General features: G+C 49.5%; 7 protein-coding genes across 7 annotated transcripts; 3 read left to right on the forward strand and 4 right to left on the reverse strand.

Moving 5' to 3' along the window:
• The first annotated feature begins 3411 nt into the window (after positions 1–3411).
• Positions 3412–4701, forward strand: EJ05DRAFT_461078 (uncharacterized protein). Its single transcript, XM_033742628.1, has 3 exons — positions 3412–3675; positions 3736–4102; positions 4169–4701. Exons 1-3 carry the CDS (start codon positions 3471–3473, stop codon positions 4503–4505), a joined length of 909 nt encoding a protein of 302 aa, XP_033604770.1. The 5' UTR covers positions 3412–3470; the 3' UTR covers positions 4506–4701.
• Positions 4702–4837: 136 nt separating this feature from the next.
• EJ05DRAFT_205661 (uncharacterized protein) lies at positions 4838–5919 on the forward strand. The gene is made up of 3 exons (XM_033739777.1): positions 4838–5064; positions 5120–5716; positions 5771–5919. The coding sequence occupies exons 2-3, from the start codon at positions 5259–5261 to the stop codon at positions 5802–5804; spliced, it is 492 nt and encodes a 163-aa protein (XP_033604771.1). The 5' UTR covers positions 4838–5064; positions 5120–5258; the 3' UTR covers positions 5805–5919.
• A 649-nt stretch (positions 5920–6568) lies between these two features.
• Positions 6569–8312, reverse strand: EJ05DRAFT_497176 (cytochrome P450 61; the record flags this gene model as incomplete). The annotated part of the gene is made up of 4 exons (XM_033746510.1): positions 6569–6607; positions 6655–7903; positions 7951–8101; positions 8153–8312. 4 exons carry the CDS (start codon positions 8310–8312, stop codon positions 6569–6571), a joined length of 1599 nt encoding a protein of 532 aa, XP_033604772.1.
• A 1131-nt stretch (positions 8313–9443) lies between these two features.
• On the reverse strand, positions 9444–12176 carry EJ05DRAFT_434351 (SWI/SNF chromatin remodeling complex component; the record flags this gene model as incomplete). Its single annotated transcript, XM_033741654.1, has 3 exons — positions 9444–11102; positions 11149–11967; positions 12039–12176. The coding sequence occupies 3 exons, from the start codon at positions 12174–12176 to the stop codon at positions 9444–9446; spliced, it is 2616 nt and encodes an 871-aa protein (XP_033604773.1).
• A 2575-nt stretch (positions 12177–14751) lies between these two features.
• EJ05DRAFT_497178 (uncharacterized protein) lies at positions 14752–16079 on the forward strand (the record flags this gene model as incomplete). The annotated part of the gene is made up of 2 exons (XM_033746511.1): positions 14752–14820; positions 14904–16079. 2 exons carry the CDS (start codon positions 14752–14754, stop codon positions 16077–16079), a joined length of 1245 nt encoding a protein of 414 aa, XP_033604774.1.
• A 436-nt stretch (positions 16080–16515) lies between these two features.
• On the reverse strand, positions 16516–19685 carry EJ05DRAFT_205752 (RabGAP/TBC). The gene is made up of 4 exons (XM_033739778.1): positions 19532–19685; positions 19190–19463; positions 16846–19118; positions 16516–16793 (listed from the first exon to the last, which is right to left on the reverse strand). Exons 1-4 carry the CDS (start codon positions 19565–19567, stop codon positions 16725–16727), a joined length of 2652 nt encoding a protein of 883 aa, XP_033604775.1. The 5' UTR covers positions 19568–19685; the 3' UTR covers positions 16516–16724.
• Positions 19686–20762: 1077 nt separating this feature from the next.
• Positions 20763–22824, reverse strand: EJ05DRAFT_483077 (peptidase S10, serine carboxypeptidase; the record flags this gene model as incomplete). Its single annotated transcript, XM_033745226.1, has 8 exons — positions 20763–21167; positions 21218–21303; positions 21355–21781; positions 21832–21922; positions 21977–22331; positions 22386–22491; positions 22538–22584; positions 22635–22824. The coding sequence occupies 8 exons, from the start codon at positions 22822–22824 to the stop codon at positions 20763–20765; spliced, it is 1707 nt and encodes a 568-aa protein (XP_033604776.1).
• Between the last annotated feature and the right edge of the window lie 1222 nt (positions 22825–24046).

The raw sequence follows: 24046 nt of genomic DNA on the forward strand, positions 1-24046 counted from the left end.
GCCAGGACCAGGGGCTAAGGCTACCACCTAGGGCTAGGGCCCCTACCTAGGGCTGGTATACAGTACTGTAATTAGCTTACATACGTAGCCTGTCTGCCACCTGTCCAGCTGCCCCAGCTGCACCCATCTACCTCCCTCCTTAGGCTACCTAATTACTACCTATCATGAGGCGGCCGGCTTGGATCGCGCGCCAGGTCTCCGATTCCCCGGGACGGCTGCTCGCCGGGTCCTCTACACGCGCCAGTACTGCAGCAGGTACATCCCCGTACTACCACTACCACTACTGCCACTACCACTGCCACGACCAGATCTCACTACCTCATACCTCCCTCCCTCCATTATCGCGATCGTCTCTGAGCAAGGTCTTGTTCCGTCTTCAGAATGTCCAAGCTTGGCGAAGCAACGTTAGGGATCGATCGAGCTTACATGCTGCACGCCATTCTCAAGGCAGCGTTGCTTGAACGGGGTCCCTGAAACCCATCTGCCAATCCGAACCATGCCGCTCCACACAATCTGCAAATACCCTGCTACGATGAAGCTCCTTGCTTCGCTACAAATTGCCTTCTTGTATTTGTCGACCTTTTTTCTCATAGTTTCGGACATGGTTAGCCGTCCGAACGTTCTGATCGCTCTGACCGGCCAGACTTACTGCCATACCATGCCATGCCCGCACTCTCTGTTGTAAATATCAAGAAGTCGCACATGAATGTCGTCGAAAGCGGTAAACGGCAAACGGCCCACCTATCGATGCTGGATTCGGCAACCGAAGCGAGAATCGTGGACAGAAAACACTGTCTTTGCGCGGCCCGCCAAGTGTCTTCAACGATCCGGCGCCTCCGTGCTGAGGACGATCTCTCTTTTTCGATGGCCATAATCTGCTTCAGGTCACATACCTATACTCTGCAAACAATCACGGTCCTCCGGTCTCATGAATATTTATCTGATGAGGCATTCAGCCTACAGCCTGTGCTGTACGGGTAGAACCGTAGCACATGAACAACGGCATCTTCTCAGAACCTAGTCGTGAATTCCTATCGTACGACTAATTATACTGTTTTCGAAACATGAGGCTACATGATGCCACTGCTTGCAAGACCCCACCTTCTAGAGCTCGTTACTGTACGGCATGTGGTAAGTTTTCACAGGTGTTTATTGTTATTGCTCAAGCCTAGGTCGGGATCGTGATTTAGAGTATGAGACATGGCATTTCATGTCATGGAGGAGCTTGGTGATGTCGACCCTTTACAGTAATGGCTACCCCAAGAAGAGTGTTAGAGATACAGAAAGCTCAATCAAGGCCGTATTCCCATTGGCACCATTTATGCCTTACTCAGTGCAGCATGCCACGGTCTCGCCTTTCGATCAGATTTCGGAGACCGCTCTGGACGCACCAGGGTCATTTTTCGAAACGAGCTCATCAACGCCATCCCTGTGAGGACATCAGCTATCTTTGGATAGGGACCAGGTCACTGAATGACAAAACCTGTCGAGCCAGACCTTCGCCCTACGAACTGTGCGTGCGATATGCCATCCTGTGTATTCAGATGCAGCCTGCTTGGGTTCATTGAAGTTTCGTCGTGGTCGACAGGGCTGATCCGCCGACGTGCCACAAAGCTAGGCAGGAAGGCGCAGTGACGTGCATGGAAGATTCGAAGAACCGACACTGGGCGTTGGGAACGTACAGGAATACGCCCGGCGCCTTATTCCGATTGTCGTGGGACAAAATCTTGCGCGACGATCTTGGACAATTCTACAACATGAACTTTATGTAATCCTCACCGTCATGTCATCGCTTGACCTTTTATACTACATCTAGTATTTGTCGTCGTTGTTTATAGACTACGACAAGCAATTCGCTGCCACCGGTGCGCCGCACCGCTTGGAGGTGGTCCAGGACAAAGTTCAACATAGCCAAAACGTTTACCGGGCAAATAAAGATTGTGATAACCAGCCCAGCTCCTTTTTTCGGATTCCAATTTGGCAATGGGCCACGCCTACCTGGTGCTAATCATCGGCGACTGTATGGTGGAGTTGTGGCAGCCACGGTTGAACAGGAAACTACTTTCGGGAGCTCGTATGGAATATAGGGCAATCCCATCTGTGAATTAGCAATAAAGCCACTGTTGCGTCTCATGCCAGAGAAAGCTTGACAGAAACGCCTCCTTTCATCTGCAGCAAACCAGGTCCCCGGGATACTCATAGGCACAACACTGGTGGCAGAAGCAAGGTGTGTCAATCCAGTAAAACAAGACTGTATTGCGAGGCCAGGCTAAACTTGATTTTGATGTGAAGTAACGCGATAGACGCTGAGCGGTCATATACCAGCCCTGCAAGACTTTTCCGGAAGCAAGATTCCTAATCCAGAAGTGCGAGTCACGGAAGCATATCTCGCATTTTGCAAAATGTGCCACTGGATTATCATATTGTTGCTATAGCAGTGTTCATTTTTAGTTGGTCGCCGAGGAAAGTTCGAAAATAATTCTAGAAAGAGATTGGGGGCGTTGCTCTCAATATTCTACATCCCTCATGCTTGCTGTGCAACACTGGAACGGCAAGTGGCCTATCGTCTTACCGCAACCGGCCAGCATTGCATTTCATACCATTCGCCCGGACGCAACACATCGAAGGGTTTCTAGTGAGCAGGGATCATGTGCTGCCTTTGATCCGTACCGGAGGTATAACGGGCTTGCATAACACGCTCTTTGGCCTGCTACAAGAATATCTGGGGTGCATGGTTGCAGCGCGACCATTGTGCAGGCCTGCGCCTTTCCTTCAATTCAGTGTCCCGAAGCACGAATCGCGGACGCAGCCGTGGGAATGACGTCTCTGTGTCCACTCCAGGGCGCAGCTCTCTGGGTGGCTTCGGGATAAACATTAAACCTCGATTAGCTATACACTTGCGAACGCCCTTAACATCTCTTCCCTTACCTGCCTGGGAATATACGCTACTACTTAGTCTCCTGGACTCTCTGGGCTATCTCTATAATGTAGACGATACTGAGAATATCCGTAATGAAACCCTGGGACAATTTTCACAGAGTGATAGAGGGGGCAGTGCATCAAGCACATAATCCGGATATCCGACCCATCATTTCATGATATATCAGTTTGTAGACTACATGATGCAGTGATCAGCTCTGGCAGCGCCCTATCTATAGTCCAAGGTCGAGGAATAGGCTGACAGTCTTTCTGCAATACTGGAAAATAGTTCCAAAACAGAGAAAATCTACGGCAGGAAGCTGCTGATGACAAATTGCTTGGCTCAAATCTTTTCAAGACTCTACATGGAATGTGCAAATGTGTATTCATTTTTGAAGGATACATGATCTAACCTAGATAGGATTAGGCTATCATAGATCTAAGCTAAGCTACGAAATCCTCAAGCATTCGCATCTCTCGAAGAGCTGTACAGTCGTCTGCCATTTTAGCCTTCACTTCCTTCGCTCACATAGCAACTTTACCATCATCGCATGATGCTTCGTCCTGCTTCTCGGTTATTACGGCTGTCGCCCCTCCACTCAATCCCGCGCGTTGCGCCTTCACGCAGACTTCTGAGCACTGCACCCCCAAGTCAAAAGTCGAGATCTTTCAAGAACAAATTAGTGCGCCTGGCGCTAGCTGGAGGCGTTGTATATTTTTACAACACCACTGATATATTTGCGGAAGAGCCATCCTGTACGATAGATTGATGGAATCAGCCAATAATGTCATCCCCGTACTGACATCTCACTGCAGTCGTCCCACGGAGTGCCGAGTACGAGAGCGAACCTGAAAACCTTCCCACACTCGAAGCTCTTGCAACACAGCGAAAACAACAAAGAGCCAAGGTTGAAAGTAGACAGGATCAAAGCAACGCACAGCCAGCGCCAGTTACAGGAGACGAGCACGCGTCAGGTGGAGAGCCCAATGGCATAGAACAACTGGAGGAAGAAGCAGGCCAACAAGGTGCATTCAATCCGGAGACCGGCGAAATAAACTGGGACTGCCCATGCCTCGGTGGCATGGCCCACGGTCCATGCGGTGAAGAATTCAAGACAGCTTTCAGTTGTTTTGTATTTTCGGAGGCGGATCCCAAGGGGATGGACTGTATAGACAAGTTTCAGTAAGTACACCACTTCAATGAAGACAGGGAGCATACTCGGAAGGATACGGAACTCACGAAACACAGGGGCATGCAAACCTGCTTCCGAAAGTACCCAGAGATCTACGGCTCTGAACTCGAGGACGACGATGAAGATGAACAGCAAGCACAAGATAAAGATGGTAGCCAAACTCGACCCGATCCCGAAACGACTCCTGATACATTGGCGCTGGCATCTAAAGATGATACAAGTATGCGTACAAGCACTGAGCAACCGAAATACACGGTTGGCGAAAAAGTGGCGGATAGAGGCCAAGAATACACATCTAGCCATGATTCAGCCATCAAAGATAAGCGTGCTCCTGGACAGGTAGCCCATCAAATAAAAGATCCTCACAGTAAAGCGACAGATGACAAATCGTAGGAGGACTTTGAATGGCTACAGAATAAGTCTAGGCCTAAAATGTACATTATGTAAATAACCTTTTGATAGAGAACGACAGCGCCCTGGAACGGATACTAGAAAAAATCTCTATGATTATATATCGTAGCTGGCTAAAAGCTGGCTAATAGGTGATTCTGGCCATATAGTTAAATGCATGTCTTCACGTTGATGCAACAATCTTAATATAATAATAAGCTTAGTTCCGCCTTCCCCAATTTGGCTTGAGCATCTAATAGTAGGTCTCCGACGCCGAGGTGGTGACGTCGTCTCCAAGAGCCCTAGACTGGTAACCGAAGATATACCGGCCCCAAGCTTGCTGCCCTGTTTCTCCTTGTGCGTCACACGACAAGCTTCCCAGTATCACGAGCATCTATTTGCGTTGACAAGTCACACTGGTCCTTTCTCATCTTCAAATTATCCAACAGCCTGGTATATCGAGCTCTACCTCGCCCAAACCAGTCTCAATTCTCCATACGCCGCAGATATGAGCTCGTACGCAGACGTCGCGGCCAGTGGGCCACAGCAGAGTGCCGAAGAGGTCAGTTACGAAATAATACTATTGAAATGGTACATGCACTGACAGAACCTCGTAGGCGTAAGTGACTTTCTCCTATACTGTAAAACATTGCTCGTTGCAGTCGCTATACCTCGTGCATCATGTTCAACGCAACAGACACCTCTTACCAACACAAGCGCTCGACGTCACAACCGCACTAAACCCCTGCGAGATACATGAGTTTCAAAGCATCAACCTCAACTAACATATTCCCTAGCCGTGCGCCCCCACCCACCGAAGTTGAATCCATAACCTCCGAATCTACCCACTCGCTCATCGACGTCGACACCCCACACGTCTCTACCGTCCCCTCAACCTTTTCATCCCAGGAAATCCAGACCGACACGCAAGCTGCTCGCATTGAGCGTGAAGAACAGGCAGCCGATGCACGCGCGAAGGCTCAGGCCGCAGCCGATAAAGCCAAGGCAAAGTCACGCCGCGCAGGTGGTATTTTGAGCAAGAACGCCGACAACCCGGTCGTGTTGGGCAACTTGGTGACGGCGGGCTTGCTGACGGGTGTGCTGGGCCTCGGTGCGTATAGAAAATATACTGCCGGCGAGTTGTCATGGAAGGTCGCGGGTGCATGGGCAGGTGCTGTTGGGCTATTTGCTGCGGCGGATTACTTTGTTTCGCAGTATGTTGTACCGGCCGATCGAGATGGAGAATGACTTTGCTAACTGATGAGTAGACGCTTGTTCCAGAAATACCCCCCCAAGAAGTAGATGCATTAGCTTCAATGGAAACGCGGTGTTATGAAGCCGCATATCGCACAACCTGTGCCATCCTCCCCCCTCTCCTGTATTTATCTCTGCATTCCCTTCTCTTTAGCTGCTCTGGGAGACGTTAATGGTCATGTCACAACAATGGCAAGGTGGTGTCACAGATGATCGTGATGCGGTAAATGATAATATTCTTTCGCTTGCTCTGAAAACGGACCCTGAACTGATAGTGATCATAAGTTGACATTTGGACAGTCTCCAGTCGAGCAGATCCGCAGGTGTGGTCCGTATGCACGTCTGGATACGGTCAAGCATGTCTTACTCCATGGAAATAGATGGAACGGCTCGATCTGGGCATAGAAAGAGATGTTTGAATCAATCATCAACACGCAACGTAGTCGTGAGATCTGCCAAGTGCATGACAACGTGACATCCAAAGGGTTCTTGACCTGCTTTTCAAGTGACCCGGCCTGAGAAGACTGTGTCAGAAGGCTACGTATATACACTCGCACGTTCAATGATACCTCACGTACTTCTACCAGGCCTCTAAAACGGTTGTGCCATGCAAGAGTTCTCCAAAGCTTGCGCCCAAGCTGAAATACATCCCCCACCAAAGCTTGCCGTTGCGGATCCATACGTCAGAAATAATGACTATTATAAGTGGTTAATAAGCGGAATACGCTCACGCTATATGCCTGGTTACGGTGGCATGAAACGCCGTCTATAGAATACAAAATCTGCGAACTCGTGATGAAACGTCTAAACATTCAAGCCTCGCGCTTCGAGAACGTGAGGTAGCAGTCATCCTGTTAGTGATTAGTAATGGTTATCAAGGGTTGGGAACTGGACTTACCATCGGAAAGATGGTTGCGAACACCTTGATCTCTTCCGACTTCTCTGTGACAGTATGTTTCCAGTCAAGAAACATACTCGCCATACCAATCATGGCCATGAGATTGTGTGTAGCGTAGACCTGGCCGAGACAGTAATGGGGTCCGGTTCCAAAAACAAGCCAGTTCTTGACTTGCTTCTCGGCATCGCCAGTGATCCATCGATCGGGATCAAATGTATCTGGGTTGGGGTAGACTTCCGGGTCGTGAAGCGCAGGGTAAGTCGTTGGAATTACCATGGAGCCCTTGGGCGCAGTATATGTGTCGGTGATGGGGAAAGCCTTCTTCGCAACGTAAGGTACCATGAGCACAGGTGGCCGGTAACGTAGAGTCTCCTTGACAACGGCGCGAGTAAATGTCATGTTTTCCAGCATATCCATGCTGAGGGGTGCATTACGGTCGCCGTTGCGTAGGCGCAAGTTCTCCTCGCGGACCCTTTCAAGATAGTGAGGCTGATCAGCCATGAGTTGGTACAACCAAGTGCAAGCGCTCGAAGTCGCGTCCTGAGATGCGAAAAGGAAGGTGAAAAGGGTCATGGAAATCTCGAAGTCGGTGAATTCGCGGATAAGCATTGATGGCTTCTCAGATTGCGGGACATCGATTCCTTGCGCGATCTTTTGACGGTATTTCTCACACTGGACCATCTGCAGTACCCAGGCATCTAGAATGCAGTTGGGTTCACCTCCCGCAGCGATTCTGACCTTGCTCTTTGCAGCGCACTTAGAGAACTCCTCAAGTACCATGTCCGCAGCCTTTTTACCCCAGTATGTCTTCGTAAAAGGAATGATGATAGGAAAGTTGACCAGTTCCAAAGCGGCAGTAATTAGATAGTAGTCGTCCGCAATCTTTTTCACCGATTCGTCGGGCATGTAGTGACCGACGAAGCTTCGCATGGATACGGCGCATTGCAGCTCCCGGAACTCGGGCATAAACTGCACAGGCTTTCCATTGGCCTCCTCGGTGACCTTAAGAAATCGCGCGAAGTACAGGTTGTAAATTTCCTCCTGTCCTGGCAGGTACATCTCAAGAGCCTGACGAGTGAACAGACCATTGAGACCCTTGCGATAATCAACGTGTGCCTTGCCATCGAGGAAAACCCAATTGTTTGGACGTAAGAGCTTGTGAGCAACATCAACCACGCAGGGTTTGACGAATGAGGGCGAATTGAAGACTTTGCGGGCCATGTCGCGAGTGGAGGCAATGACAACGAACCTGGGCTGATAAGTGATTGCGAAGTCAAACTCCGCAGAAGGGCTTACTTGTGAAAGACAGAAACGCAGCTCAACGGCCCGCTCATCCATTTGGCATAATATTTCTCGAATTTAGGATTAACAGATTCTAGGAATGGACCAATGAATGGTGCTTTCCACGCAGGCCCCTCGATTGAACCCTTATTCAAGATGTATTTGACTGTTGTTTGTCAGACGAATCTTCTCCTCTATCTGTTCCAGATTATCTCACACTGATCGTAAGCGATAGCGACCAGGATTATAGTCAAAAGGGCCGACCATCCGTTTATGTGCGCTAGGATTGAGAACGCGAGATTGTTCTTAACGAAGTCCGTTGAAGGCGCGAATTGAGCATCCGCAGTGGGCGACGCGAAGTTTGCGTTCACCGACATGGTGAGACCGTTGCTAGTGGACGTCCCAGCGATCCGAAAGGATTGAAAAGTAGTTCAAATAATCACGCTGCGAATCTGAGGACGCAATTGACGTAGACCACAGTGGTCGGGAGAAATAAGGAGAACAGTGAAGAGGAGAGGCTGAAAGGAAGGAACGGTCTTGCGTAAGAGACGAGAGTGAGGCAAGGGAGGTGGAGGTGAAGAGAAGGGGAGAAGGTGATAAGTGGTATTAATTTCCTGAACCCTTCTTTCTTCTTGCAGCGTCCAGCCGAGCGGAGTGGAGACAGACTGGAACAGGTAAAGATACGTGGGTAACGAATACTCAGCAGGCTTACTAATACTTGAGTACTCGCGAAGCTTGGATCATGTTATTGAAATCCAGCCGGCCAGAGAGCCCAGGCCAAGATTCTCTTTGTAACGTATAATGAGTCATTCATCATAAAGCGGTATACCAAGACTCATTCAGCGAGACTTAAACGACCCTAGCAACAGGCCCTCAAACGAACCATTACACACGCGATGGGTGGATACAATCGGCACAATCACAATGCGCCGGAATCTTAAAGTTCTTACCCCTGCGTGACGTGATATCGCATCAAGAATCGGCGAGGGACCCGTTATAACGAGATAAGGCTAGAATAGAATATCTGAGAGCACGTTTCTGAGGCCATGTTAGCACTTGAACACTCCCAGTATTACGTAACTACGTACAAGCCTCATGAACACTGCATAGACTACAATTAAAACATGGAGAAGGTCTCAATGTTTTCAGTATATTCCCAAAGCTATGATACTACTGTAATTAAGCGGCATATCCATGCGCTAGTGCTCGGCTATGGTCTCGGGAAGTTGTTGTCCGAGAGGAAATAACCTGCGCGACTGTGGCAATACCGCACCAACTCATCCACTACTCATTGTCCATGTCCAATGTCTGCCATTCCATTACCACCGCTATACACCATGAAACCACATAGATCATGGCGTTTGCCTTATCTGGCGTGTTTCCATCCATAGCTCAATAATACAGTGTTTCGATATGCACGTCTAGTGCACTTCAACATCCTACCAGAAATGTAGTCGTACATCGTTGATCCAACCATGGACCGCACACAAGATAACTCCTAGACAAGACTATGCCCTCAGCCCTTCTAGTAAAGCTCCTTCGCCCTTGCTCTCCACTGTCTTGAACACCTCGCCCTCAACATCCAGGCCTTTCTCAGCTCGGTCATACGCGTCCTCGCTTCTATCAAGTAGGATTTCCAGCTCCCTCCCTCCAAGGATGCCCTGATCCTTGCCTTCTTTATCCATGTCCCACCTTTGACCGTCTTCTCTCCTCAACAGGCGCTGCAGCTCCTCAAATTCCTCTTTCTGTTCTCGTTCCACCCTGGACTTGCTATTGCCGCCCGTCAATCCACCTTTGCGAATGACAAGCTTTTCCAGCCGTCTCTTAGAATTCGCTGATTCGAGGAGTTGTGATTCTATTGTGTTCCTCGTTGCAAACCTGTACACAATCACGTTGCGCGTCTGTCCGATGCGATGTGCTCGGTCTTGGGCCTGGAGATCTTGCTGCGGATTCCAATCGCTGTCGAAAAGTATTACTGTGTCTGCTGCAGCAAGGTTTATACCTTGTCCACCAGCCCTAGTGCTTAGTAGGAACAGATTGCGAATATCGTCAGCTTCTGTATCCTTAGTCGCAGGAGTGTTGAAAGCCTTGATTTGTGCATGCCGTTCCGACTGTGGTATACTACCGTCTATCCGACAGACAGGCCAACCTCGGAGGGCAGTGGCATACATTTCCAAGAGGTCGAGTTGGGTCTTGAACTGACTAAAGATCAAAACCTTGTGTCCCCGGTCAAATAGTGCTGTTAGAAGGCTGTCAAGTAGGTGCATTTTGCCCGAAGATGTGACTAAGCTTTCGTCCGGGACTATGTCTCCATCATCCGAAGCTCTCGCCAGAAATGGATTAAAGAAATTATAAGGGCTGTTGCAGCAAAGCCGTAATTGCATCACCGGGTTCTGCAGCTTTTTTAATGCTATCTGTCGCTTTGCCAACTGAAGATTCTCTGCCTGTATCCGTTCGTCTTCGTCCTGGGACTCCTCGGGATCAGACGCCGGGGTATCGTTGGCTTCGTCTTCGAGAGATGCGAAGTAGGCCCGGTCACTGACTTCTTCATAGCTCTTGCGTGCGGCTTTTCGACGACTGCGTGCACTCATGGTGGAGGCTGGCGTAGCTTCACGGCTTGACTTGACGCTCTTGCTTGGCGTATTAGCTCTACTGTCCCAAAGAGCTTTACGTTTTCGACTTGCGGTGCTCGTAGCACTCTGCGGAGTTGCAGTGCCACTGATGGACTCAAGAGCCTTTTCTTCGAGATATGAGCGTGTAGTACCATCAAGAATGGCCTGGTATAGTTCTCTCTGCATGGGCGAGAGAGGTGCAAACAAGACGTACTCCCGTTTCCTAGGCATCATGTTTTCGACATCAGTCTTTACGCGCCGTAGCAAGAACGGCTTCAAGATCGCATGTAGTGAGGAGACTAATTGCTGCTGGCGCTTCTCCGATAGAATTTCCTGGTAGCCATTACGTTCCTTGAGTGCAGAGAAATCAAACCAGCTCTCGAATGCCTCCAGTTTGTCGAAAATGTTGGGCATCAGGAAATGAAGGAGAGACCATAGCTCGGTCAAGTTATTCTGCAGGGGCGTTCCAGTAATCAGTAGTCTGTTGGCAGACTGGTAAGATTGGAGTTCTCTAATCAGTCGACAATTAAGATTCTTAATACGGTGTCCCTCGTCCTGATAAAGTTAGTTGACGCGCCTGTAACATAGATGGTTGACATACTATGATGATGAATTTCCAACCAAAGTTCGCCAGGTGTTTGCGATCATTCATGCAAATTTCATAGCTAGTCACCACTACTGGAAATTTATCCCCTCCTGGACTACTTAGTCGGGTCTTCCTTAGCTCTTCCCGCTCCTGTTTTGATCCATGATATAGCAACACAGGAATGTCTGGAGTGAACTTATTGAACTCATCGACCCAGTTGCTTGTAGTGCTCAGCGGTGCCGCAATTAAGAATGGCCCATAAGAATGTTTCTCTCTCAAAAAAGCTAGAAATGAGATGGTTTGTATTGTCTTCCCGAGGCCCATCTCATCAGCAAGAATGCCATTCAACCCGTTCTCGTAAAGGGATATAAGCCATTCTAGGCCTTCCAATTGGTAAGACCTCATGGTACCACCGGATACCAAAGCGGGCTGTCTGGCAGACCTGAGGTTCTGTATGCCTATATCGCTCGTCTTTACATCTGATTCAGCGGCCTGCTGAAGGGCTTCCTTAATATCTTTTTTGCCAGCTTTTGCCTCGACGTCTTCTCTTTTTAGATAGTCAGATATCTTTCCATAAGGCTTACCCTTTTTCCCAGATCGCCCGCGTTCCTTTGTCTTATTCAGTTTCGACTGCGCATTATTGTCAATTTGACTCTCGGGGTCTTCCTGTTTCAGATTGCTTCTGCCCGTTCGCGTTGACCGCCTCTGAGCAGCTGCAGCAATCTCCTCTGCTTTCTCTTCTCTCTTCTGCGCCCGTTTGCGACCCTTCTCGTCGTTTGCAATCTCCGTTTCTTCTTGCTGTTGCATCTGAGACAACATAATGGTGGAATAAAGCTAGAATTCTTTGTTAGTGTGTCTACATCGCACCAGTGATCTTTGGGGTTTTCTAGATCTGGACCGCGCACCTTGCTTTGGTTCAAGAGGTACTCCAATGCCTTGAACTTTTTATCGATTACTTCCTCTCCACCTTGCTTGTCTTCCAGTACTTTCATTTGCATCTTCTCTTCTCGCTTCCTGTCTTCATTCTCGCGACGCTCGCGCATTTCTTCCTCCTCTTTCACCATACTTTCTGAAATTTCTTTGAAACCCATCTCGAGTGACTCTAGGGCGGCGGCGACGATGCTGGGGTAGATTTGCGCGTGCTTGAATATGTAATTGAACTGGTAGGCATAACTCGTGTGATGCTTTATTCCAGATAGTATTACTGCTCAGGCCGCGTAGGCAAACAGTGCGCTTCTGAGAGCCCGGAAAGAGCTGTGAACGGATGCGCGAAACAATTGACCGTGTAGTCTGAGGTGCACTAGCCCGTCGCGTCGCGTCAAGTGGTGTCGTCATTGCGAGAGATCCATACATGAGCGCTAAGCGCGTCCACACTAACGCGCTACCGTGGACCCTTGCATTTGGATCTCGATTCTACAGAGTCAGACAGAGTGACGGCTATTTGCGTGGAGTGAGTGAGTGATCTTCGAACCCTGAATTAGCCATAAGCCAACGCTAATGATAGAAGCATTCATTATATTTGATTCAAATGGCATCACAATGCCCGTCCTTGCCACCTACCTCAATACACATGCATTATAGCTCAACCCACAAAATATGGTCAACATCAATGTCTAAGCGTACAGGACCTAACCATGGGGAAAGTTTGGTCGGTCTTCAAATCGCTGGTCGGAGCTATAGACTGCCTGTCAGGTAAATATCGAGTTTGCATGTTATAATAGTCCAGGAGAGCTGTGAAAGCGTGACTGTTCGAACCAGACACCAGACGCAATATGACTGACCATTCTAAAAGCAGAGAGAGTAGCCTGATGTGCTGACACCTGAGCAGTAAGCTTCAGCCTGGTTTTGAACAACTTATCTCCTACGTTTAGACTCTCAAAGCTTATTACCCAACACGCGTTATGAGCTCTGCTGCCTCGGATGGAAGAGCAAGAAAGTGTAGCACATTCTCTTCTGATCACATTTATAGCTCGATCATCTGTGCCACCCCAGCTACACCGGACAGATCCTTGCTGCAGACGTTCACAAGGAAGGTCGATGGCTTTCGCGACACCAGTGAGTCATGGCAGCGTGTAGCTACAATGAAGAGCGACTCAGAAATTGATGGGGAAAACGACGAGCGAGTAATACCTTTAGGACCCTCAGTATCCTCATCTATCCTCTCAGCATATTGTCGATAGTATCTGTGACTCATATCGGCGTGTTAAAAAAGGCCGCAGTTCGTCGTCAGACACTCCACCGACCTTCTTCAGCCGATCAAATCTATCATTCTATGACGCAAAGGCTTCTTCGAGAAGTTTTCTCAACCACATTCTACTTAGTAGATGCCTCGCCCTTAGAAATCAGGTTTTGAAGATCAGGTGAACTCAGAAGAAGTTTGTGGACTTGACAAGTTTAATGTTGCTATAATTATCACACTTGCGGCCCGTAGACAGGCATCTCCTGCAAGAAGGCTTTCCTATCACATTTAATACGTACACCTGTAAGATGCATGAGTGAACATCCAATGGGCGAACAGGCCTAGAGACTACATTGCACGACGGTCGTAAAGGGCCCCCGATCAATCCTTGCTAGGTTCCTTATCAGATTCAGACCATCCCCTTGTATGCCCATTATTGCTAGAGCAGAGGGCTGGGGCCACTTGGGGTCCATCAACGCTAGTGCACTCTTTTCCCATTGGTTTGTCCGTATACTCTTCTAAGCATAGCGTGATAATGGAATGCCTACTCGGTACAAAAGAAAACATTCCAACCAAAAGCACTAGCATGCCTTTGTGGTATTCAGTCCGTATGAGGTCTAACAAGGTCGATTCACTCCATAAAGCAGGAGTCCTCTTTGCTCATTCACGGTTATCATTATGACCTGTATATATGAATCGCAAGCCTGCTTGGCAAGTGATGTACAGTGCATGTTTCCTTATAATATGCAGAGCACAAGATTAAGGGAAGATCCCGATGCTGGTCTAGACTCTAGACCGCTGCCCGATAGCTTCCCCACAGGAGCATCTAAATATAGGATACCGTACGACCTGCCGGCCACCAGCGGAGACTGCGAATAAGGCTTAATTTCAACCTTAAATCTACTTCAAATGTCCTCTCTATTCAAAGAACCATGTCGTACAAGGTGCAAACACGTGGGAGATGTTCTTCAGCTTCATGATTAAGAGGCGGCACGGAACATCTCTCTCTGCTCCACATTGACGAGCTTTCACCCGACTTATTGCCTCGGGGCAGCTAGACTCTCTGCGGCCTGATCTGCGAAATCCAAACAAGTAACGACGCCGCAGAAACCGAGCTGTTACATCTAACGTCGAAATTCCTCGTATGAAGTCAAACAACGCAACATTGACGGTTTGCCATCGTTGCTTGTCAGCTGATCTCCTACATCCTCTCGGAGCTCGAGTCACGCATTCTCTAGCACACTCTGCGCGTGCGTGTGTGTCTGGTGCTCCGTGCACAGGTGGTGCTAATTACTTCTATCTATCCATTGCTGTTCTTCGTCAGCTACCACCAATCCCACGAACAAAGTTTACACCGCCCTCGACAACGTGCCCCTAGTCTTGTCTTGCGTCGCACTTCAAGGTTATGTTGCTGACTAACCACCGGACCAACTCTTTTCATGGTACCCAGGCGAACGCATAAGAAGTCGCGCAATGGATGCGTGCAATGCAAGCAGCGTAGGGTCAAGGTAAGTCTCTGTGAGGTCAGGCAACACCAGCTCTCTCATCGTCACCCCCTCAGATCAAAGCGCGTTTCTCACATTGCATGTAGTGTGACGAGAAAGGGCCCATTTGCCATAATTGCACAAAACGACAGTTACCATGCAGCTTCAAAGACGCGCCTCCAGAGTCGCCAGTTGACTCGCTATCTGAGAAGAGCGCTGATGTTTCCTCCACGGCCCGGGAGAATCAAGCTACCACTCGACGCTCAACCGTCTTGACAATCAATAAACGTCTAATCACCCCGAACGATGCCAACGCAAAACAGGTCCGGTCACTGGAACTGGGACTACTCCACCACTGGACCACCGTCACATATGCGACGCTCGCGCAGGACCGCTTCGAGCATGGACCCAACATAGAGTACAGACTCTGGCAAATTGACGTTCCCAGAGAGGCCATGAAGCATGAATACCTCCTGAACGCCATCCTCGCCGTCGCCGCCCTCCATGTGCTCTCCCTGCCTCCAGAAAAACAATACGTCCCCGTCACCCTCGCCCACGCCATCGAATACCACACCGCATCCTGCGCCACCCTGCGCTCCGAACTAGCCACCGTCAACGACAAGAACTGCCACGCCGTCTTCGCCTGCTCCATCCTCATGATCCTCTCCGTGCTAGCCCTTCCGCCGCCCGCCGACGAGCGCACGGGCCATACGTCCTCTCTATCCGCAATCTTCGCCTACACAGACATCCTTACCGGCACCCGTGATGTGCTCTACTCGCTGCAGGCGCAGCTCATCGAGGGTCCCTTTCGCCGCATGATGGACTACTGGCAGACCCGCTTCGAGTTCCACGCGCGCCCGGACACTAAGGCTGCGATTCAGATCTTGCGCGGGCTGAATCACGAGACACATGTCGAGAACAACCCCATCCAGTGCGCGACCAATGCCATGGCCATTGACATTCTCGAGACATGCTTTGCCGAGCTGGACAATCGTCCGGATTTCGGGGTTAGTATTGCTTGGCTTGGCAGTCTGGACGGGAGCGTGATTGCGAATTTGCAGCGGCATGAGCCGGTCGCGCTGGCCATGCTGATTTGCTGGGGCGTCATGTTGGAACAACCTAGTCCGATGTGGTTCGTTCATAGGCCCGGAAAAGCTCTTATACAGGAGATTCTCTCGCTGAAGCTACATGAGGAGAAGAAGTGGACGTTGCTAGTCGCGTGGGCGAAGGACAGAGCAGGCATGGAAACGTCTAGTATTCCGGTGACATGCGAAGCTTCATAAGTGAGGATGCCTTTGAATATTTTCTGCAGCTCATTTGTCCATAATAGCTGGCGTTTGGGTAATTTTTAACCAGATCGCATTGGCGTGGGTCACGGACGTCGTGTTTCCCTTGATAACGACAATGCAACTTATACTACGATACAGACGACACGTCAATATCGTGACATACAGCAACAAGTTCGTCTTGTTAGGATAGAGATCATAGGTAGACGAGCAACTTGTCATCATCTCCACATCCCGTGTCGATCCCTGCGCCACAGTCCCTCTCGCCGTTCCTCATCGTGAGTACAAGACTAGTGCTAAACTTCCATTTGAATGCTGAGTATCCTGTAACCAACATCCAAAACGACGCATATGCGTCTCCTCTTAACGTTCCATGCGAAGGACACACAACCACAACACATTCTAGTGTAAGACAACGTGAACCCCCACGGACAAAACAACGCTAATGGCGATGTGTGAAGAATGAAATGAGCCAAAGCAATGCGACCCTGAGATGATTGCGTGTCCGTCATGCCATTCGTGGAGTACAAGTGATAAATATATAGACAGTGAAAAGAATATGGTCAATCATGGTCAGTCAATAAGTGCGCTGCTCTCGATGACCTATGCGGCGGGATATATGTTAGCAAAAGTCTACTAAGGTCACTCGCCGCTGACCATTGCAGAAAGGTTTTTCCACCTCTGCTTTAAGGTTTCATTTTCAGCATCCGTCTGATGAAGTCGTTAGTAAATTACTGATAGTGGCGCTCATGGCTGACTTTACCTCAGCATTTCTCATTTTCGACTCAACGAGCGCTTTCTCTGTTTCTGCCAGCTGTTCTTCCAGCGAACGGTTGCTGTTCTGGACCTCCATGTTACGCGCCATGAGACTATCAAGTTGTGCCTTGAAGCGCTCTTCAACCTCTTGAGGCTGCTTGTCGACAATCTTCTTCAGCTCGTCGACTTGCCCTTGCAGACTTTCGTTCTCGTCTCGAAGGTTTTCATTCTCAACTTTAGTCCGTACAAGATCTGAAGCAACCTGCACGTGTTCAATGTCGGCGTTCTCGATTCGACCTTCCAAACTGCGTACGCGCTTCTGGAAATCCGCATTCGTCTGACGTAGGTTCTCTAGCTCAGACTCGCGTTCTTTCTCTATGCGCTGTTTCTCGTTCCATTCAGCTGTGTAGACCTTTAGCATCTCGGGTGTGATCTTGATAGCACATGCGTCCTGTACGAGCGTATCTGCTCTGTATACATCTTTGTCCACACCACCAGCACTGCCAAAGAACCCGGAGTCTAGTAATGAACCAGCATTAGGCGACTTGTCTATGTATATATCGAAGATGCGTTCTTTCAAGAAGACACTTAGTGAACTCATGTCTTTCATGCCAAGTAACGTTTCGGCATTCTTCTGCATCAGAACGATGCCGAATTTCAGGATAGCTCCCTCCAAGCCTTCGCTCAGAATCAAATCATAAATTCGCAAGACGAGTTGTAGTGGAAATCGATAAGCAAACAGAGTGAGAAACCATTGTGTTGCGTAGAGCTGTGGGCTGACACCGCGTCGATGCAGGTGGCAATAAAGTGCAGGCTCAAAATCTTCTAGCAGTCGTTCGAATTGATAGAGATGTAGGTGCAAGCCTGGCATATCCTGAATAAACATCTCCCGCAATCCGTACTTGTTCATGAGCTTGACGAGCAGGCAGAATGCTTCTTCCTCCGTCATATTAAATAAGAGTGGCATTGCAATGAAGTTCATGCCTTGTGCATAGCCAACAGCTTCGTCGAAGAGGGCATAGGCCTTACATACTCCAAAGAGACCTTCTTGAAGACCCGCAGACATGAGGTATTTCGAATAGCTCGTCCTCGCGCCAAGATCGCGTCGTATCACCTTCTCGAGTTTCATGATTGCAGCCTTGTCCTCCTTTTGTCTTTTAGACCTTTCTGCCTGTAGCTTTGCGATCGCATCCGCAGCCTGCCCGTCGCTTGAAGAGGGTGAAGCTAGAGGACTTCCTTGCGCTGTCGATGTCGTGGTGGCCGGAGTGGAATAGTTTGAGTGTATGCTTGAAGCAGACGATTTGATCGAGTCCCCTCGCTCCTTGATACTATGCGTTTGACCTGGCAAGCTAACTCTCTCTTTGTCCGTACCTCTAACCACCAGCTCTCTGTACATCGATTCGAGGTCGTCATTCTTGCTTTCAGCCAGCACTTGCCAGACCACACCCCGTATAGCCTGTGGAATCCCACTAGCAATGGCTTGGTTCAACTCTTCTGCGCTTGTACGTGCAACCGCCGCCGGGCCTTCGTAGACCACGGACTGCCATAAATCCCAGTCGACTGGGGTAGCTTTCCCGACTGTTGGCCCTACACCCATGCCTGCGGCGTTTCCTGGTGCTAGACCCTGTGTCATTGATACTTGTCTACTTGGGCTATGTGGTCCCGGACTCGATCGGACTCGATGCATCGGCGGAGGCGACCCTTGGTTTTCATCTGCCGTGTTGCCAGGACTTGCCATTCCGATTCCTACACTCATTGAGCGTCCAATAAGTCCAGCCAAGGCTCCACCATTCTTGTCTGACCCGTGGCCAAGCTCATCGTCCAAAGAGGTAATACCAGCTTCTTCTCTCATTCGGAGCAATTTAAAGCGGTCTTTCAAGCTATTGCGCCCAGAGCCTTTGGTTGAAGGACTTTCCGATCCTTCACCATCTAATCTGTTCACCATAAGCTCGGGATTACTGTTGATAGTATTGATTGACGTCACGGTGCCCGTTCTGTCTCGGGTCGCACTAGTGGGCTGCGTATTCTTGTCGACCTTTTCTGTACTGGCAGAGTTCCTTGTAAGCCATGAGAATGGACTTGTATATTTACGCGTTGTGGGAGGCGGAGCGATGTTCTCAGATTTAGCTGGCGCAAGAGGGAGAGGAGGGGGTGGAGGAAATTCATTGATTGGGACCTTCCCGGAGAGGCCTGTGGATGCAACATCCTTGTCGGCCTCCGTTCGAGGCGGCAATGGGGGTTTAGAGACATGTTCAGAAGTCGTAGGCGTCTTGTTAGAGTCTGTGAGATATAAGTACTCATCATCGCAAGGGGTGCGGCAGACACAGCTGTGCCGCTTACTATGCACTTACCTTCGAGATTCACTTCGTCCATACTCCCTACAGATATTCTTTTCGCAGAGCTCTGTGGGCTGGGAGGCGCTTGGCTTTCATGATTCTGCTCATCTACTCCATCTACGGCTGAGCCCGTAGTCTCACCATAGCTTGAAACAGCGTCCTCATTTTTTTCTTCTCTCGTTGCCGTATCTGCTGAGGTAGATCGACTCCTATTGGTGAGGGACCGGCCGGGACTTCGTGTCTGCGTAGAGTTACGATGGCTCATATCAGAGGCATCCTCGAAGTTGTCCTACCCAAGAGCGTATTAGCAAACAGACGAGTGACATGCAGCTGTCTGCAACATGAGGGTCAAAGTACCTCGCGATCAGAGCCAGGATCGCTTCGAGGCTCCATGGATATCGTGCGAGGGGACTATCTAGAAGTAAGGTCAATCGTCGGGTCGGATCTCCTTGCGCTGGTGACCGGACTTGGGACAAAGGAGCTGCACCGTGGCAGATACAGGACTGTGTGGGAGATATGCAGAGAGATTCTTAGAGAAGGTTAAGGTAGTTCAGGGAGCGACGGACATGCCAGAGGGGAGTGATATGAAGCGAAGAGAAGAGATAACTATGGAGCTGCACGCGAGTTTTTTAATTATTGCAGCGGTGGACACTTTTTCCCGGGATAGGGATATGGACGTCCTCTGATGGCACACAAAGCACAAAGCAACTCAAAGGAAGGGACGGGCCACGCAACACGCATGCTAAAGTTGGCTGGGTGCTGGCGCCTTTGGGGGGGCGGATGGGCATTCGGGAGGGGGTTGAACACCGGGCTGGGCTGGTGGTCTGGTGGGCTGGTGGGCAGGGAAGCCACCCGTTGCGTACCTTACTTGACCGCCACCACTAACACCCTCCTCAATAATAATACATGGCACATTCCTGAACAAAACACCACAATAGTCTGGTACTTATCTGGCGTTATGCGAAAGACACGGTGGGCCCAGATTGCGAGAGTAAACGCTGTAACCAGAGCGGTTCTGTTATTACATGACTTTTGCTTCAGACTCGTCCGACCTCGAGATCCTCTTTGGCCGCTTTGATATAATTATCTTGACAGCCAGAACTGCTCACTTGGTTGCAGCTTGCGATCCTGGATTGACCCTGGAAGCGGCAGGTTTACACCCCACTGTTTTGGCGGAGACGTTTCACCCTCCTTCTTTGCACCCACCAGTCACGCCTTGTCTCCAGCCACAACTTGCGACGAGCGTCCTGTCTGCCCGGCTGACTGCGGGCCTGTCCAGAATATACGGATTTATCTTGGAAAGCAATCTTTCGGCCTGTACCACCTCGCCTGCTTCATGTTATTTGTCCCATAATCCATGCTTCAAATGGGAACGATTACTTTATGCCGTGAAACAAAGGGGTTAAGGGGCACTACGCTTTTCTGGCGACGGAGCCCCTAGGGAATCCCAACTCCGCAAACGACAACACTTACCACATCCGGTCAAATTTTACTTTGGAAATCTTTCATTCACCATATGCATTGTGGTCAACTCCTCTAATTGACATGATCTAAGCCAAACAGACACGCCATGTCGACAAGAATTGCCTCAGAACCCAGGTCTGACCTTCTGTACCCGTTGCACTGGGCCTCCCTTTGCAAACATTCCTGGCATACCAGTCTCTTCTGGCAACGGGACATATGGCTCAGTATGAGTTGAGTTTGCACTGCCCTCCGAGCTCAGGTCGGCCGTCACCATCTCGTTGCCGTCTGCAATTGAGAAATGATTAATCGTTCTGTTGAACATGGCCAGACTGGCTTCAGGCTGGTAGTACGGTACAAGATGACCAGCTTCGTATATTCTCAGGAATGAGAAGTTACCGTACTGTCTGACTGCACCATATTCGACGCCATTGACAGTAAAAGGCTCGTATCCAGCCGCGGTGAATTGTTTACTGTGCGTGTAGTTCACGGCCAAGGATATTGCTTCTCCACCAAACCAGTTACAGATGTACTAATGGACAAGGTCAGACATATATTCAGGGAGCATGAAGAACTGCTTACATCAGCGTCACCGTAGTACAATGCTACGCGCACACCAGCATCGAGAAGCATCTCAAGGTCTTCAATGAAGTTTGGATAAACAAAATCTGCATCGTTGTGAGTAGAGCGCAAAGACAACTGTGCCCATAGAGTCTTACCTCCAGTCTGCTGGAAGGCCCAGTACACCTCGCTATTGCTAGATGTGTAGTTCAGATTGACTCCGAGTGCATCTTGGACTTCCGGCTGGTTCAAATACTCGGGGAAGTAGCCTGCGGGTTCAGGATCGTCAAGTGGATGACGAATGTCGTAGACACCCCGGTTTCCGACAGCATAGTACGGTCCCTCGACATTATCACGGCACATTGATTGCGCCTCACTGCAGATAGCCTGATCTGATAGCGTGGTGCGGTTGGTAGTTCTACAAGCCTTGACTTGGTCCAGACATCCCATTCCAGGCATATTCAGAGCAAACTTCATGTAATTATACACAGTGTCGTTGATGGCTTTGATTCCGTATGTATTGTTCGTGGCGAACTCTGGATAGTAGGGTGCTTGAATTAGCTCGTCAATTATACCGTTACCGATCTAGATCTCGATTAGCTGCCCGATTGTACGCTTCAACGTTTGAGACATACCCCAAGACTGTTCAGGTTCAGCTCGACGCCTTCTACGGTACCGTCGGAGATCAGCTGGTTCTGCTCGTAGAAGTAGTTGTAGAAAGCAGGTCTAGCAGACAGTCAGTAGTGTCAACAACATTCGTCAGGGCGTAGTGAAGCTCACCCATAGTGGCCACCATAAGACTCTGTCCAGAGATTGAACACTTTCGATGTGATTGTCGAGGCAAGTTGAGGCAGTCCGCTATAAAAACCCTGGAGAACATGATAGGCAGCCACGGCAGAGAGATCTGTGGTGTCGAGCAGTTGTGCGTCAATGACAGGATACCTTCCGGTGACATCCTGCACGGTAGAATTGACAAAAGCTCCAGTGAATTCATCATACGAGCCTGCTTCTGCTTCCGAGTACGAGTATCCTACACCCAGGGGCTGCGAAAGGAAGAGTAAGTTCGAAAATGCATTCCACGAGTAAGGATTCAAAGCTGTTTCGAGATCTTCTGTTACATTGCAAGGGCCAAGTTCTGTATAGCGTGTCAACGATATGCACCGCAGCCAGTGTTGATGAGACTATTCACCTTGAAAGAGCCCGATCAAAGAATCGCTTCCCGGTCCTCCGTTGAGCCAAAGAGTAATTGGATCGTTTGCGGGATCATTTCTGCTCTCGAAGAACCAAAAGAAGGTCTAGCACAGCGTCAGTCAAGTCCTAGCAGGGGATTGAACTCCATACGTGGGCATTAGGCGCAATGTCGATGTAACCAGCATATGAATTCACTCCTTGAATGAATGGGTAAGTATGTCACGGTCCCTTTGGTGCTCTTGCTGACCTTCAGTAGTCTCGCAAACACCAGCTTCTCCTGGATGTTTGTATCGTATTTGCACACCAGTGGGGGTAGTAATAGTCTTCACGCCAGTCGCATTTGCGGGTAGCTGTCTGGCACCGAGAGGAAGCTTGATGAACGCGTCGATTGGCGATGCCAGAAGCGCAAACACCGTAATACCAAGTTTCCCTAGCATATTTTCGACACAATCAGGCTCTTGTTGGAAGACACACCAAGCATTTAGACTCCGGCAATCGGCGACTGTTCATCCTTTTAAAGCTGGGTCCGCTGCTGTTCTACTATGTTGCCTCCGCACATCAATCCTGGTAGCAGAAAAGTTCCTGCATTTGGATCCTTTCAACAATTTGGGTAGCGTATCATAAGCCCAACCCACCAGCGGATATGCCATCCTAGACCAAGAATGTCAAGTGTCAAGGGCGCATCCAAGCATCAAATCCTGCAGGCCCTAGAAATGATAAGCTTCCTGCAAGGCCTTGGTGAACAGGAAGTGCTAGGCAAGGCCGAAAGAGGAAGGTGAAGTAGCCGACGGACAGGAAGAAGCTGCGGCGTAGGTTCCGGTTGGCGCGGATGCCAAGTCAAAGAGGCCGAGAACGGGTCGTAGATGTTGATTTTGACGTCGATGTGTTCTATCGATTACGGGGAGATTTGCGGTGTAATATCGCCATTGCGCCTATGAAATGCATCCCGCCATCCACGTTCCACGAGCCTTGGGAGGCGGGGGCAAGGCAAGCAAGGTAACTGTTTTGCGGGAGCTCTGTACGTAGTAACAGTACTTAAAGGCGGATGAGATGTTAGATCCTAGGTCTCAGTATTGTCGACATGATTGCTAGTCGCACTGAGCCCACGGTCGAAGACAAAGGTGATCATGCGAAGTCCTTGGAACTCCCTCTTTCTCCACGACTTTGTGCGAGTCCATCTAAAGAATGGAACTTGAGAGTTGCCTGTATGATAGATCTATCGATTCAATCCACATGTGCTGATGTCGAATGACATATCAAAATTTTAGATTAACATAATATAATAACAATAATTATTGAGCTTTCGACCCATCCATTTTTAGCTAGACTCGCCTCCTGTCTACTTCCGACGCTAGGTTCGCGGGCGGCTCTGCTATCAGTCTCCCAATACCACCAGTCAGTCGGACGGGGTAGTTCCAATGGTCCCTCAATATTACGACTTTTCATGTACGCGTTCTGAAATGAGGCTATGATGGTCTCGAGATTACAAACTAAGCTCACATCGGTCTATTGGTTCTTACCTCGCCATGTTCACTCGCAGACTCGTATTCATCCTGCCGCTGGCAGCATGTCTCGTCTTCTTCGGTTTTATTGCACAGCGCCTCCTCCTGGAAAGAGGAGCGGTACGATACCCATCAGTGGTGACCCCAGATCATCCTC

Source organism: Pseudovirgaria hyperparasitica (assembly GCF_010093815.1).
Source record: "Pseudovirgaria hyperparasitica strain CBS 121739 unplaced genomic scaffold EJ05scaffold_2, whole genome shotgun sequence".
Taxonomy (NCBI): Eukaryota; Fungi; Ascomycota; class Dothideomycetes; order Acrospermales; family Acrospermaceae; genus Pseudovirgaria; species Pseudovirgaria hyperparasitica.

Bases quoted from the DNA above. Each gene is read 5' to 3' on its own strand.
- EJ05DRAFT_205752 (XM_033739778.1), bottom strand. From the start codon at position 19,567: ATGGAGCCTCGAAGCGATCCTGGCTCTGATCGCGAG. The intron at 19,464-19,531 runs GTACTTTGACCC...GCTCTTGGGTAG, and splicing joins ATCCTGGCTCTGATCGCGAG to GACAACTTCGAGGATGCCTC. The intron at 16,794-16,845 runs GTAAAGTCAGCC...CGACTTCATCAG, and splicing joins CGAAAATGAGAAATGCTGAG to ACGGATGCTGAAAATGAAAC.
- EJ05DRAFT_205661 (XM_033739777.1), top strand. From the start codon at position 5,259: ATGAGTTTCAAAGCATCAACCTCAACTAACATATTCCCTAGCCGTGCG. The intron at 5,717-5,770 runs GTATGTTGTACC...ACTGATGAGTAG, and splicing joins GCGGATTACTTTGTTTCGCA to ACGCTTGTTCCAGAAATACC.
- EJ05DRAFT_461078 (XM_033742628.1), top strand. From the start codon at position 3,471: ATGATGCTTCGTCCTGCTTCTCGGTTATTACGGCTGTCGCCCCTCCAC. The intron at 3,676-3,735 runs GTACGATAGATT...ATCTCACTGCAG, and splicing joins ATTTGCGGAAGAGCCATCCT to TCGTCCCACGGAGTGCCGAG. The intron at 4,103-4,168 runs GTAAGTACACCA...CACGAAACACAG, and splicing joins GACTGTATAGACAAGTTTCA to GGGCATGCAAACCTGCTTCC.